The sequence below is a fragment of the Hippoglossus stenolepis genome, chromosome 6 (genome assembly GCF_022539355.2).
Source record: "Hippoglossus stenolepis isolate QCI-W04-F060 chromosome 6, HSTE1.2, whole genome shotgun sequence".
In the NCBI taxonomy this organism is placed as follows: Eukaryota; Metazoa; Chordata; class Actinopteri; order Pleuronectiformes; family Pleuronectidae; genus Hippoglossus; species Hippoglossus stenolepis.
Window position 1 is genome coordinate 18,375,530 of NC_061488.1, and position 15,856 is coordinate 18,391,385.

At 40.3% G+C, this 15,856-nt stretch overlaps 1 protein-coding gene across 1 annotated transcript in view; it reads right to left on the reverse strand.

The window, feature by feature from the left end:
- celsr3 (cadherin, EGF LAG seven-pass G-type receptor 3) overlaps positions 1-15,856 on the reverse strand; it is a 101,282-nt gene that overhangs the window by 14,470 nt on the left and 70,956 nt on the right. Inside the window, exons 21-26 of the mRNA XM_035159499.2 lie at positions 8,800-8,998; positions 4,825-5,013; positions 4,557-4,743; positions 3,440-3,607; positions 2,556-2,682; positions 1,654-1,860 (exon numbers count right to left, since the gene is read on the reverse strand). Of these exons, the coding sequence (XP_035015390.2) occupies positions 1,654-1,860; positions 2,556-2,682; positions 3,440-3,607; positions 4,557-4,743; positions 4,825-5,013; positions 8,800-8,998 (1,077 nt within the window). The remainder of the gene's footprint in view (positions 1-1,653; positions 1,861-2,555; positions 2,683-3,439; positions 3,608-4,556; positions 4,744-4,824; positions 5,014-8,799; positions 8,999-15,856) is intronic.

Consider the following 15,856-nt stretch of genomic DNA (forward strand, 5'->3'; position numbering starts at 1 on the left):
GGTCCCAAGTCAACCTAACCCCAATATGAATGTCTTTGTACTGTGGGATGAAGGTAGGGGAATCAGGAAGGAATCCGAACCAAGGCAAATGTTCTTGCTGCGAGGACAGTGCTAACCACTCCACCACCGCGTCGCATTTACCAAAAACTTAATCTTGAATAATCTGACGAACGAAACAAGCATCTTTGGAATCAGTTTGGGTTTTTATAAGTTGCCTGGCTGCCAAACACAATAATAACCTGTTTGTACATAATAATTATAGAAATGCATCAAATTGAACTTTTCCATTTGCGCTTAAGAAAACCATGGCAGCATCCCTGAGTTGTTGAAGGATGAGAGCAGTGGGAACAATTGAAATGTAAGATACGTCTCTCAGCCTTCGTGGGCTCTTTGTGAAAAGAGAGAGACACTTCAGTCATTACACACAACAGTTGAGCGTTTTACATCTTTACGTTGCAGGAAGGAAATGTATAACTCCCAGATTTTTTAGGTTAAAAGGAGCTCAGAAGAAATTCCTGACAACACAGCCAAAGACGACACAGAAATAACTGCAGCCTTGGCAGTGACAGAGCCAGACACTGAATTTCCCACTCCCACGTTCACACATGAATACAACCACTTCAAGGTACACACACACACACACAGTGCACACCAACACACACGGCTGCTGAGAGCACTGACATGTTCTCCCAAGCATGATGAACATGAATTAGAGAACATATTGTTCAGCTAGAAGTAACCAGTTGCACTCTAAGAGCCATACAGTCGACTGTGTGGGGGTTCCAGCTTTATTAATTAGATTTCATGCTGAGTGAGAACATATTTGCACTACTCTCTCTACAAGACTGCTCTTTAAACACACACACACACAGACACATGCACACATTTGTGATGTAACCGAGACAGAAAGTGGTCAGAAGGACCGGGGAAGGAAACAAGAAGAAGGATAACACGAGAAAGACAATGACACCAACCAAACTGTAAAGGAGCAAACATTTAATGATAAAGATGAATAAAATTGACTTTATCCTTAGACCTGCACCAAAGTGTATTATGTTTTATTGTTTGAGGAAATTCTCTTAACTTGAATGTGAGCACATCTCTAAAGCTGCTTTCAGACATGCGCTGAACTGAAATTCAGGGGCTGTATGTGAGAACGCAAATGTCCGCTGCTCCAGACATTTTCCTGTCAGAGTGAGTAAGTGTGTTGAAGTCTTTTCTAACCCAAAATAGACGTTAAAAAAAAAAAATTAAAAAACTAATTTCTAAGTACGAAAGAGAAGTGCCATACACATAGAAGACTCAGACGAAAGTGTCGTCTTGGAAAGACAATGAAATTTGAGAGCTTTTGGTTTTTGCAGCCGTTCTTGCATGGTCTACCCAGTCACCACCTCATGTCTAAATGTTCTGGATATTGTCATGTTATTGTGAGCCCGTCAGACCCAGACCATCTCCTGCTGTGTCCGTAACATGTTAAAGACAAAGTCTAGAAAATGTCAAGACCAAATTTACCATATCTAAAAACGGCTTAAATCTGCATAATGACAATCCCAAAGCAAATGTTGGCCCATTCAAACAGCTGCAAGCTGGGAACCGGGGGACAGTGATGTGGCAGAAAAAGAAAAAGACAGGAAAGCTAAAGCCAAAACCTACCTGTTGTTCTGTCTGATTGACCCCGATCAGGAACACCAGCTCCGACAAAAACATGGCCGCTGCAGTGTTTGAATGGATGCTCCTGGTGTTGGACTTGAGGCCTCGCAGGCAGGACAGCACCAGGACAGTTAGGATGAGGGCCAGCATGGAGAGGCACAGAAAGGAGTATGTGACGAGCGCCAACGTCTCCAGATCGCCCTCCAACTGCTGCTCGGAGGGAGATGGCAGAAGGGAAAAGGGTGGAGAGACGATATAGAGAGGTCAAGGCAAAGCTGTCAGAGGAAAGGAAGTAAAGAGAGTGAGCTAAGGATGGAAAAACATGAGGTGAAATAAGGCAAAGAAAGCATCTAATCTAAAGCATCTTAAATGAGTAAAAACGTCTCTTCTGATTCTGCTAGACTGATGATATTCAATAAATATTTTACAGAAGAGCTAAATCCAGTATAAACCATGTACGTTGAGAGAAATGTACCACTTGAAAATCATCACAGCGAGGATTCTGACTCTACAAGGTTCCTATTCTCTCGTCGACAAACGTCAAGATCTGATACACATCGTTGCTCAGTGTGCTGGTGTGCGATGGGCAGAGGGTTTAGCATTAAACCCTGAAAATCTGCTACAGCTGTAACAAGACTCCCTTTAGCCTTCAAAATGTCATCCACGATTTAATTCTTCAGGATTTCAAATTTCTACACCGACTAAATCCAGAAATCACTAGCGAAGAGGGTTCACTAAAAAAAAATGAAGGAAAACCAAGAGCAGTAGTATTGATAGTAAATGTATAATGAATCCACTAAAACTCGTACTGGGATAAAGAGACATAAGAATGAAATAAAAATGATTATAAGTGTGTGGTTCCTAGAGTAAAACTGTAAGTAGCTCTGCACTGAGAGATCACTAACCTCTCTGTGTGAACTGTCCATCAGCACGCCGATGGTGCCCAGTCTGTGGCACTGACAGCGGACATGAGAGGTGTTCCTGTAAACCACGGTACAGTCCCTCACCGTCCAGCAACCTCCTGTGTCATACCTGCACAGAGAGAGAGAGAGAGGGGGACTTATGAGCAAAATGTCCACTGTGAACCATATCAGGCATTTAAGGTTTCTGTGTTACTATGTGTATGTATTATACACAATAATACTGTCTTAATAATTTAAATCAAATAATTCTGAACTGATTATTCAAATCATCTTATCAACAACCGGATCCCATTTCTAAAGAGCGCAGGTCTACTTCAAAGTGTTTCTAAATATATATATCACTTTTCACAGCTATACGAGAAGCACAGATTTATTACATTGATAATGACTGTATTCCATTTTAGGTGCCAGTTTCAGAATGCCATTAAAAGCATGCTGGCTTACTGCAAAGGCGTACTTGGATTTAAGAAACCGATCCATCATTACCATTACTATTAATTAAACTGTTGCTTTAGCTACTGTGTCAGGTCTGCAGAAAGGAAAGTGTATTATAAATGTGGCTGTACAGATATGTGCCTTTATTACACCGATTTATTTGATGAAGAGGACTTTAAAAACAAAAAGTGGCTCCATGTAGAGCCATAATATCTCCAATTATATATTGATTCATTCATGTTGCCATATAACATAATAATACCTATTATCAATATCACATTTTATAGAATTTTAGCTGTTTCAATACTTCAAGCTTCATACAATATCTCAAGGTAGCAGATAATACCCAGTCTGAAAATACAATATATATACATATATGCGTGTGTGTGTGTGTAATAGTATATGAACATGCACTGTATATGTGTACTCACTGGCTGCTGTGGTTCCACTGTACACACAGTGGCTTACTGCGATTGGCCGTCTCCAGCAGCTTGAACTCCAGCAGGATGGGCTGGTCCAAGTGTCCGCCCACAAACGTCTGGTTGTTGTAGACAGAAATAGTGACCACCGGGGAGTTCATTACCGGGTGTCTGGGCAGCCTGGGGGGGGGGAGAGAAGGAGCAGAGTTACCGTACGTCTCCCACATCAGACGGTGGAAGAGTTTGAAATCCCTGTTAGGATGGTAAAAAAAAAGATGAGCAGAGAGGAACGAGACTTGTGTACTTGATGAGACACAAATTACTGTTTATTGAACACCTACTGAAAACCGCGCAGTTTGTTACTTAGTAATTATGCCCGGAGGTGAGATGAGGAAGAGCAAGACGGGAGAGAGATGGGAGGTGAGGGGGAGAGAAACAGAGCCGAAACAGTGAGTGAGGGAGAGAGAGAGAAAAAAACTGATGTCAAGCCAGGTGAAATGGGAATTAGTGCTGAAGTTATTACTCCATTGACCTACTGCTCAACTGACTGGCGTTAATTACCTTCAATTTTCATCAGTTAATCATGTTAGTCATTTATCAAGCAACAAGGATAAACATGGTCCAGCTTTAAACAGACTATCTGTGAGTGCTGGGACAGACACATATACAATGTCACCACTAACATTAACTATGTTCCGGCCCAATTGCTGCTGAAGGAAATCCAAGGTTTCATTTACCAAAGGAGCTGAAGCATATCTGAGCACAAGCAGGTTATATATGAGTGTGAAATCAATAAGTCCTGCTCTTCAACTAAAAGACCACTCTCTTGAATAAAGATAGGGGAAAAAAACATATTAGGTAAAGTCATTGAATTTAGAATTGTTTGTGTAGTTTACATTGTAATTATCTTTACTAAAATCTGATCACATATAATCACCAATCAATACTGAAATTGAAACAATATATATCATATAACATATACACATATAACAGACACTTTGGTGTGCTGTTCACCACTGAATAAAAGGCACGTTGCTAAGCCAGATTTCTTTCTTTCATAGAAACACAACACAGTTCTGAGAGCTGCTGTAAACACATATTTATTGTTCTGAGTGTGACTGATTCCCACCTCACTCCTCTCCGGTCTGTGTGATACTTTGGAGGTAGAGCTTCACCCACACTTCTATAGATCAACATGATGATGATGGTGATGGGCGGCTCCGGCAGCGAAACGGTGCGTCTCGCTGCAGTGTACTCTCGTGTCTGATTGACTGAGGTACCAACAAGGGCTGGAGGAGCGTTCTGAGGAGCTGAGGCTGAAATACAGAAGTGATAGTGAGTATATTCTCTTGGTTTCAGCCACTTCAAGCCTTCATATCTACTTGTGCATCTCTTACGTTCTTTCTCTGTCCGCTCCTTCTCCTTCCAGCTGTGTTGTTGCTGCCGCTGTGGCACCAGGGCAGCAGGGGGCAGTATCACATGGGTGTAGGGATCCCACAAAGCTTGACTACGAAATAGAGCGTTGTGGTAACGTGGGAAGCGCCGACGCACATGGGTGTGGTTCTCAACGCGGTCCAGATTCATAACTGAAGAAAACAGAGAGATAAACATAAGTTTGGTTATTATATGAGTCACAAGTGTTTGTTTGTCTGCAGAATAAAATTCCCACAAACTGGAAGTCAGTGCTGAGAGGAAGGGTAAACAATGACGTCAGGAACATCCTGCATTACAGCGTTACACCATATTCAGCTATGGACAGGTAACACACTGAATGCAGGTTAATTTCTTCATCAGAAGACAATTAATTGTTGATGACACAGCCACGCCATACAGATAGCAAAGTTAGTGCTAGCTCGGCGTTAGCCGCCATAGAACAATCCGGAGGAGGGGCAGTATTGGCGTTTCAGAGAAGCAATAGGCCTATTCTCTGAAAGTCTTTACTGTTTGGTTTTAGGGTCATTATTAGTAAGTCCGGAATAATAAGTTATTATTTTTTGAAGCATAGTGGTGAAGTGCGGTATAACACACCATTTCCCTGTTGAAATAAGATTATATCTCACACAACACAACAGGTGTCATTATCCAATTTTCTCACCACATATGCTTCCTATTGTCCTGTTCACTTTTTAAATTAGCCCCTGTTCCAACAGAGAATGTCATTCCTCATAAAGGGTTATTGTCATTGGTCCAAAAATTAAGATAAATGCGGTTTACGAAGAAAACAAATAAAATCATTTCTATTTTGGCTAGCAAACATATCAAAGGCTCATGGGACCTGTAGTTGTTGAAACACAATAAAAAAAGTTTTATCTTTGTTTAAATGATGGAGACTTTACAAGGAAGTTCATCAGTAAACACAGATTTAACTCAGACAAAGGTCAGCCTCTGTATAATGTGTCTGGTTTTGAGGAAGAATGGTGAATCAAGTCGTGTTTCCGTAGAGCAATGAAACATCCTGGAACAGAATCTAACCCAGAAGTGAAGGAGGGGATTTGATCCATTGTGTCCCAAGTGTGTCTGCGTTATTTTTGTCTGCTGTGGTTTTTTTTCAACTAGGAGCTCAAGTAACAGAGCAACGAAATGTGAGAAATCCCTCTGCAACACTAAGTAATTCAGTGGGAAATTTGTCACTTTATATCATAATGTGTTTTGGGACAGCTGAACATGATTTGATACCGGGCCTTTTTACTTAAAACACTGATTCACTTTAATCTCTGCTGCAGACACTTCCAGTGAATCTGTGTGGTTGTTTTTCCGAAATACAAGATGAGCAAGTCGAATTTTACATTGGCTTTTCAATAATCGACATATCAGTATCGGTCTGCTGATCAACGCCTGTATAAAAACTTTTAAATAACAAAATAAACCATGCATAAAGGATATGCATTTATGTTTACATGTTACATGCTACATAAAAAGATCATTTTTTAATTCAAGTTATATATATGTATTATAATACTCATGTAATAATGAAGACTACTCATTGGTTGGAGTATCAACATGTTGCCAGGCTTTACAACTGGTCTGACCCCACTGCAACATAGACTCTTGTTTTCTGTTAACTTCAAAAGTAAAATTACAATTTTTACAAATAAATAGCATTTTGAGGACTGAAAAGAACCACAAAAAAATGTTAAAAAAGAGAGATTTGAAACATAGTCTGTGTGTGTTTGTGTGTGTGTGTGTGTGTGTGTGTGTGTGTGTGTGTGTGTGTGTGTGTGTGTGTCAGATCTATCAATATTCCTTTCAATGTTATCCATTCTATCCCGTTTGGCTAAGAGCATTAACTGCCTGTGTGTGAGGGAGTGTGAAATTTTGTGTTGGCTGTGTTTCTTATTCCTTTTTCTCTCGCTGCTGCTGCTGCTGCTGCTGAATCTACACACTCCATCTGGGAATGTCTTTAGAGCTGCTGCTTTAAGGTTATTTAACAGCATTCTACATGAATTACAAAGAGGAAGCAAATATAGCTAAACACAGAGGAGATGAGAGTCACAGAGAAAAACATGAAAGAAGCCAATTCAGGTTGGCTAATACAGGCAAGGCTATTTTCTATTTTATCATTTCTTCAGGTCTGAGATTAGCTGTGTTAACAAACCACACTGGGAGAAGCTGGTGAGCCAACATACAGTAGCTGGTAACTTTGATGTGTTTCATGAGTTTTGGTATTTTACAGAACTTCAATCTGCGTGTGTAGCTAAGAGCATTAACTTAGTGTGAAATTCATTGTCTGGTTTCATCTCTGCCAGAGCTGCTGCTGTTGCTATTTCAACACCTCGTGTTGTTGTACGTGGTGCCGATTATTTACCAGTATTTTCAACCCAGCTAAAGTGACAGAAATGTGGGAAGGAGTAAAAACAGGATGAAAGAAACTAAAGCTGTTTTCAGCCATGGTAAATATCTGGAAAATCGAGTCCAGATGATTTCCAGACTTTGCCTTTCATGTATGAAGAACGCAGCAGGAGATTGTTGAGGCGTTCACAACGACACGAACATGTCCAGAGGTGGCATCTGGCTAATGGATGTAGGAGGCAGGACATGGTGATGTATAAATTACACTGCGGGAATCGTGTAATTTTCAGTTGACATTTTTTTCGGCGTCTTCTAAATGTATGGCTCCTCTTTCTCATTGTGAGATATTTGAATTCTTTCTGTTTTTGTCTGTCACCTGTAAATTTTCTCGTCATTTTTCTTGCTGTGTTCTCACATGGGCGCACTCTGACATTTTCTCGACATTTTACAAGGGGGCTGACAGAAAAGTCAACACAGACACATTTGTGTTCTCACATGCAAGCCCTCCAGGAAAATGTCCGGAGTTCAGTTCATGACTGAAAGCAGCTTAAATGTCACAAGAACATGGCAAAAACCTGCAGGTGTGTGTGTCTGCGTGCAAAAGAGTGGTCAAACCTGCTTACCATTTACATTACATATCATTTAGCTGAAGCGACTTACAATAAGTAAGTAATAAGTGCATTCAACCATGAGGGTAAAAACCCAGAACAGCAAGAATCATGTACATTAGCTTCAAAAAAGCCAAACTACAAGTGCTACATGTAAGTGCCATATATCAGTACAACTAAACTTAAAACATTTTTTTGTTTTTGTTTTGTTTTCTTAACCAAGGTGGTTTCAGAAGAGATGTGTCTTTAGTCTGGGGCGGAAGATGTTGTATGTCAATGAGGAGCTCGTTGGGAGCCAGCAAAGCAAATAGTCGTGATTTTGTTGAGTGGCTAGCTGTCCCTCGCAGTGAGGGAGCACCAATCCGATTGGCCGATGCAGAGCAGAGTGGATCGGTTGGGGTGTAAAGTTTAACCATGTCCTGGATGTACACTGGGCCCGATCCGTTTGCAGCACAGTACACAAGTACTAGTGTCTTGAAGTGGATACGGGCAGCCACTGAAGGTTACCAGTTACCATTTACAGGAAATGCTAAAATAAAATAACTTTAAGGATAGGTGTTCAGTAATGTTATACTCCAATCTATCAGAGTGTGTGTGTGTGTGTGTGTGTGTGTGTGTGTGTGTGTGTGTGTGTGTGTGTGTGTGTGTGTGTGTGTGCTGGAGTCATCAGCTGCTCAGGTGTGTGTGTGTGTGTGTGTGTGTGTGTGTGTGGGAGTGTGAAATTCATCTCTGTGCAGCTGCCAGTGCTGGCTTAACCGTAATCATTTGCATTAACACCGTTCATCTCCCGCTTTACAATGAGTCATTCTGGTTGATTTCACAGCAGTGTTGTGCTGCATTATAAAGAAAACCGCTGCAAATCGTCTGTACAGATTAAGAGTCTATTAGTCTCTTCTCTTTTATTGCATCGACTAGTGAATAGCTATTGCACAATGCCTGAGTGTCTGTGACTGAGTGAAGTCATTTTGAACTCACCAATGTTGGGAGCAACCAGCGCCACGGGGTTGAGATATGTGAGCTTCATGTTTTTAGCCAGAATCTGAGTGTACTGCTCCAGGAGCTCAGTTAGCTCGGCCGGGCCGCCACCTGGGACGTGGTTCTGACTCTGAGCGAGCGCCCGCCAAAGGCCAGAGGTAGCAGGACCCAGCAGCACGCTGCAGCCTCGCAGGATGTTCTGGGAAGAGCAGAAAGTGGAAGCATTATTAAAAAAGGAAGGAGGGGGAAATGAACACTGGGAGGTTGCTGAGCTGGCAGAGAAGAAGCAGCTTCTGTTGAAAGCCCCAAAGGAGTCAGTGGCCATATGTGATATTGTGTTTGCGAAAACAGAAGAGAAAACACACAAGATAAAAAATTTACAAATATTTAACCCAAGAGGATCAGGAAAGGGAAAACATGAGGGAAGGCGTTCTTTTCTTTTCCAAAGACTGGAGAAAAGATTTGACAACATTTAAACACAATACCCTTGACAGGGACATTTACAAGGGTTCTTCTATTTTTTTCTCTAACACAGATTTAAAGCTCTAATGGCATCGATAACACATCTGAACATTTCTACAATCAGATCATAATCCAGTTTAAATAAAGATAAAGGTACAGAACAAAACTATAGACACACGTCACAGAGGACAAACAAGAGGCAGAAGAATATTGAGGCAGAAGTGGATTCAGAGTTGAGAGGAGGGAAACATGAGAAGATTGCGAGGGTCACCAAAGAGGTAGACTTAATAAAGCATCAGATCTGCGCACCATGTCAGCGAAGGCAGAGGATATCAGGGAACTGACGAGGGGAGGAAAGGGAAGACGACTTTTGATACAGAGCCCGGGTTGGGGTTTGCCAAGGAATGACTGATAATGCACGGAAGGCTTGTAAAATATTCTGAGTGCAGACGGTGAAGCCTGAGGGGCCCTTCACATGTGGTGTATTTTGTGTGCAGAAATTCATTAAATTCAACGGAGACGAGGGCGCGCACAACCGAAAGCGACGCCATCAGGGCACGTGTTCTTAGAGGGAGTGGCTGGGTAAGAACGATCGTAACCGATTGTGGTTCGAGGGAGAAGAAATCTGAAGTCCTGATTGTAAAGGCTTCAGTCTAATTCCTCTGACAGGGACCTGAGAACATGGCAAAAATAATTGTGAAGAAGTGACTGTCATGTAGCCATTTGTGCACAGTGCCTCCATTCCCATGCTTTTCTTTGACTATTTGTGATTCCGGATGGAAGCCTGTCTCGGGGTCTAGAATGAACAGAGTTTAAAAATGTTGGGAACAAAGAGTCATATTGGGGAAGGAGAGTGAGAAAGAAAGAGAGATACGGAGAGAGTGCTCGGTGTAATTCTTTGCAGTCAGACTGCACCAGGCCCAATAAAGCACTGCAGTCTCACACAATGCTCTGGGGAGAAAAACTCAGCTTCACACAAACACAGCAAATATCATATAGAGCTGAATAGGAAGAATGCAGTGAATTGTTGAGGGAGACGAACGGAGAAAGAGAAACCCGAATTGTGGATCAGTGAGCGACAAAGAGAATAAATGAGAGAACAAGAGAGATATGAAGTCGTGGACAGAAGCTTATGCTCGGCTCAGAGATACAGGAAAGAGAGAGGGAGGTGAAAAGTTGAAATGGAAAATGTGAGTGAATAAAGGGAGGAGACAGAAAAAAGGAACAAAATGGATGACATGGCATCATTACGTTACTAAGTGTATTGTATATTACTTATTCATGGCATCATTTAACTGTTCTTAAAAACACATTAAGATGTTGAGCCGTGTTTAACCGTTGATGTCTATTTTTGTAAGATGACCTCTGTGGTGATGTAATACGAACAGTAAGAATGTGTCATCCGCTGAGCCCTATTTAAGAGGCACTGCTGGGTATATATAATGAAGCCTGACAGAGATGAAAAGTCATTGCTATGAATAAATGATTTTCTGTGAAAGCATGAGATCATGCTTGTTGTGTTATTAAAATGTGAACTGTAAATGCAGACTTGTGTGATCTCTTACCCTGCAGTGTCATTTAGAGAAAAATCAGGAGCACAGATTTACTGCAAAGGTTGAAAAATAAGGTGAATCTTATCTTCGGCTTTAAACGTACAATATGCAACTTCGACAGCTTCAACTTCGACTCAAGCAAAACAATAAAAAAAAGACCCAATTTGATAATGTTGTGAAGCAGCATGGGATCAGGGGAGTTGTTCCCTTCACCAACAATGAAAATCATGTTCACAGTTGAGGAAAGTTTTTCATTCACGTTATGCAGCAAATGTCAATCAATTGTCATGATCCATTACGAGTGACCAGTACAAACAGTGGAAGGACACAACAGGCTTCGTCACATGTCGATTGTCCCAAAAGTTTTAGCAGAGATGGACAAAGCCACGAGTAAAGTGGATATGATGTAACTGAAAGGAGATCAAAGTGAAATTTCCCGTTACTTTAAATAAAATTGGGGATTTCAATGGTTTTGAACATTGTTAAATAGTTTTGGATAATATAAGTACAAGAGTCAACAAAATATATAACTACTTTTTATCTGGTTGTTGTTAATGAAGACTTGTCATATATTATATATTTGAAACCAAGTACAATCAAATAGTTTTATAGCATTGCTTTTCTACACTTTACTTGATTACATTTCTACATTTATTGGTAGTTGATTAAAAAAACTAATTTTGCTTTGTCTACTCTCAATAACCCGTATTAACAAAGGAAATACATGCTTAGAATTAGAAATCTTGTTTAAAAAAGTGTTTGACTGTGAGAGCTCAGGTATGCTGTGTTTATCTGTGGAAAAGAAAATGGATGAAAAACAACAGATGACGCAGAAGTGAACTAAAGAGGCGGCAGGTGACGGGATGAGAGGGAAGATGAAGCAGGCATGAAGCTGCACGGACGACAGGTTGGAGCATAATTCTCATCAGTTCAACAAACACGTGTGTCAATTATCACACTGGAGGTCTTTTCTCCATCTCTCTCTTCTCATCCATTCATTTGTGATGTGCAGATCCCACTATGAGAAACAATTACAGCACAGTCAGGACCACTGTGCGGAAGATTGTGTCATCATGTCGTGCCAGATGTTTTATAAACTAGTATAGAAAGTATGATATTTGAGATTCTGTCCCTCACACCACACACTTTTACTGAGACCCTGTCTAAAGGTGCAGATTTGATCAGAGCTTGAACATGAAGGGTTTACCTTCTTTCCTCCCTGCTGTCCTTCATTCCTATTGCAGCCACTGGGCTCTGTCCCCGCCGCTGTGTTACTATAGTAACTGTGGTCTACATTACCTGTGAGTCTGGACAAGTAGCTGCTTAAGTGAGGTGTCAGACATATGACATATATTTTTTATTGTTAAAGTCCTGTCTGCAGAGCCACTTCACTGCTGCCAGATTAAACCAGAGCTGCTGCATTAATTCCAGATGATGGGATGGAGGCAGCGTGACTGATTTAGAGCCTGAGGTTGAGGTTGAGTCAGACGCGTTGAGGTTGTAAGATGGATAATAAAAATCACTGCTGTGACACGACTATTGTGACAACATGCACTGTAGCAGTTTCCTGCTGCTGTAAGCAATGTTAACTCCTGGCCATGTTTCTGATTTACAGTCAGATGCCAAATGTCACACAGGGAAATATTTTCATCTCACACATTATAAGATTTCATTAAGATACTCCGGTGTTGCTATAGCTACTATGTATTGATGACATGAAGCAATGCACTGTACTTGGCATCCAAGCAAATGTTCATACAGATTGAAGACTGACGTGAAAAAGTCATTGTTTTTACTTCCATAGTCTAAAAACATCTAAAGCTTATATTGATAACAACATTATCAACAATAATGCAACATCATATGATAAGTGACATCAATAAAAAGTCACCAAGATAAAAATGGTGTCATACTTGGTTCAAAAATAAATTTTTCGAGGGTCTCTGCATCTCATAGGACTGTAGAGAACGACCTAAAGCTTATATGGATCTAAAAGTAATTTATGATAATGACAGGAGTGATGTCATCATGACGTCACTACGAAGACAGAAAATAACATCAAATATCGTCCAAACGCATCAACTTTTGCAACAAATCACATTGACATGTTCAAAACCACTGGTTTAGTCTTTAACAACATGATTAACCAGCTTGTTAGATTATCTATTATTTAAAATCCTCATTTTAAAAGGAACTAAAGCAGTCAAATAAATGTAATGGAGTATAAAATACAACATTCTCTCTGAAATGTATCAGAGTAGTTACATACATAAATTATATTTACAGTATTTGTGGCGTTGTGTAGTGTAAACTGTCGAGCCTGCAGAAGAGGAGTTATCATGCATGTCTTGGGGTGCACATGTTGTTAAAATAGACTTGTTTAGTGTATATAAACCCAATAACAAGAAACTAGGGCCAACATAATGAAATCTACATTTTTTAATAAACTATGACCAGCAAAATCTAATCAGGTTCTCCTTGAGTCCAAGTGAATATTGTTTTCACTTAGACTCAGGGGGAGATATTGCGTTCACGAGAATGGGACCGATGGACGGACGGACAACCGGAATACATAATGCCTCTGCATTATTATAACAGAAGCATTGCGTGACTGGGCTATAGTGTGGCCACAGGTTATGCATGAACCCTCTGATGCGTCTCATTAATTTTGAAGTGATCTGTGATTTGTGTTCATGGTTGTCTTACTTCCTACCCTTGTGTGTTTCCTGCTTGTGTGATCGCCTGCATCGCCCAGATTATTTTCACCTGCTCCCGATCTCTGCTCACCTGCTCTACATTCATCCTTCCCCACTCACTATTTATACCTGTCTTTTGTCTTCTGTCAGTTGGTGTGTGTACGCTCCTGGTTATTTTCCTGTGTTAGTTCCTGAGTGTCTTCCTGTGGAATCTGCGTTAGTTCCTGTGATTCATCTCTCCCGTTTGTTCCTGCTCATTTTCGCCAACCTGCTTCTACATCTACATCTGCAATCCGCCCTTCTGCCTGCAACTCACTTTCCCTTCTTTATAAAGTAGCTTCACAGCCCCTACCTGCCTCGGTGGATGTCTGCGTTTGGGTCCTGAAATCCAAGACAAGTGTGTGGTAAATCAGATTAATGTGAGTGCATTTACATTTTATAGTTCACCTCTGAGCTAACGTTCTCGTCTCCTGCCTCCTATCCACTGAATTTACAGCAAAGAAGATAAATGTCTGAAATTCTTTCGAGATGCTATCAGAGGTTACCATAGCCACTCAGTTTCTATAGCAACTCATCCTTAGCTGTATAATGATGATATTGTCACTGAGTGTGGCTACTACTGCTCCAGTTTTCATCAGGTGGCGAAAAAATCCTCCCTGTTAGCAGAGAAAATTAATGTAATGTAAACAGAAAAATCCATCCATTATCTGTATCACCTCTTCATTGAGGGTTGGGGGTGGGGGTGGGAGCTGGAGCCGATCCCAGCTGACATTGGACGAGAGGCACTTCATCAGTGTATCACAGGGTAAAGACAAACAACCATTCACACTAAGGGTCAATTTAGAGTCTCCAGGCAAAAAAAAACAAACCATGAACATCCTTTACTTCTGACAAATATATCACTGTTGCTACTACTTCTAGTAATACTTCTGTTACTGCAAAAAAATTAAATGCTGTATACAGGAGCAATCTAACAAATTGTTATTGACTAACGGTGGTAGAATTAAAAGGAGGGTCTCATAAGATTTTTACAAAGATTGATATTTAGAGCTTGATCGATTGACAGTACACAATAAAAATCTGTTGATTTGACCCTCTCACAGACACATCAGTATCAGCGTTTGTTTTCTGATGTGTGACTATATGCAAACATTAAAAATATGAAAAAGAAAGTTATGAAAGATGTGAAAAGATAAACTGTCAAGAAAATTATATAAATTATGTTTATATTTTACATCTGAACAATGCTTATTTTCTATATTATTTTCAAGTTGTATGTATTTGGTTGTATTTGTGTTTTCTCTTTATTCATAGTTGTTCATAATAAAGTTTAAGGATAAACTGTAAAACATCAAGCCTCAGTTACATTTCTTGGTTTGATAAAAACACCAGGAATTACTGCCAATTATTTTTCAATATGTATGTTTTAATATGTATATCTGCACCAGCCCCCCAAAAACCCACATCAATCCAGCTCCATTCAAATATTTGAACAAAAATGTCAACAGTACCATGAGGACGTGGAGTATTAATTTCATATCCCTGCCTCCACAGCAGCTAGCAATTTGTCAATTACTGATACACAAGCCAGTAAAATGAAACATTCTTTAAAAAAAGGTAAGATGGTTTTTAGTCTATAGCTTCTGCCACTTCCTTGTGATGTATGGACAGCTCATTTCCTGTCAGCTAAACGATGATGTATAAGATAAATATTTGGAGCGGAGCGACACACAGATTTGTCTCTTGGAGCTTTTGTCAAAATGCCAACATGCTAAAATGATCCTGTGTGAGCTCGCCGTGCGTCCACAGCTGAAGCAGACGTATCAGGTGAAATGAGACTGTCAGTTAATATGTGGAGATGACATGTTGCAATATTTCATCTTCATTTCAGCTCCTGTCCCTCAATCACCATGGCAACATTACCTCCCATTTCAGAGGAAAGACATCTTGTTGTATTTGTGTTGTCACTGGGTCTGTACCTCATAATGGTAAAGGTATATGAATCATATTTACTGCTCTAGATAACACCAAATGTTTTGTCTTATGGCAGATTGTGTGCAGATTTCTAGATGCTACTAGCAGAAGTAGAGAGGATGTCTGGGTTTTAAATAACTGCAACCTTATTGATGGAGTATAAAATCATTTGAGATTAGGATTCAGGCATTATCACCTTCATCGTGGTTGGAGAGCTCTCTTTAATCCACTATTTTAACCTGATAATCAGCCTGTTGGTTATATACACTCTGATGAATACAGATCCTGCACAGATGAATGTTTAGGATTTCCCACATTAGGATCCAGAGCACAAACTGATAACTGACCTCTGGTCTGCCAACAACCTTTTAT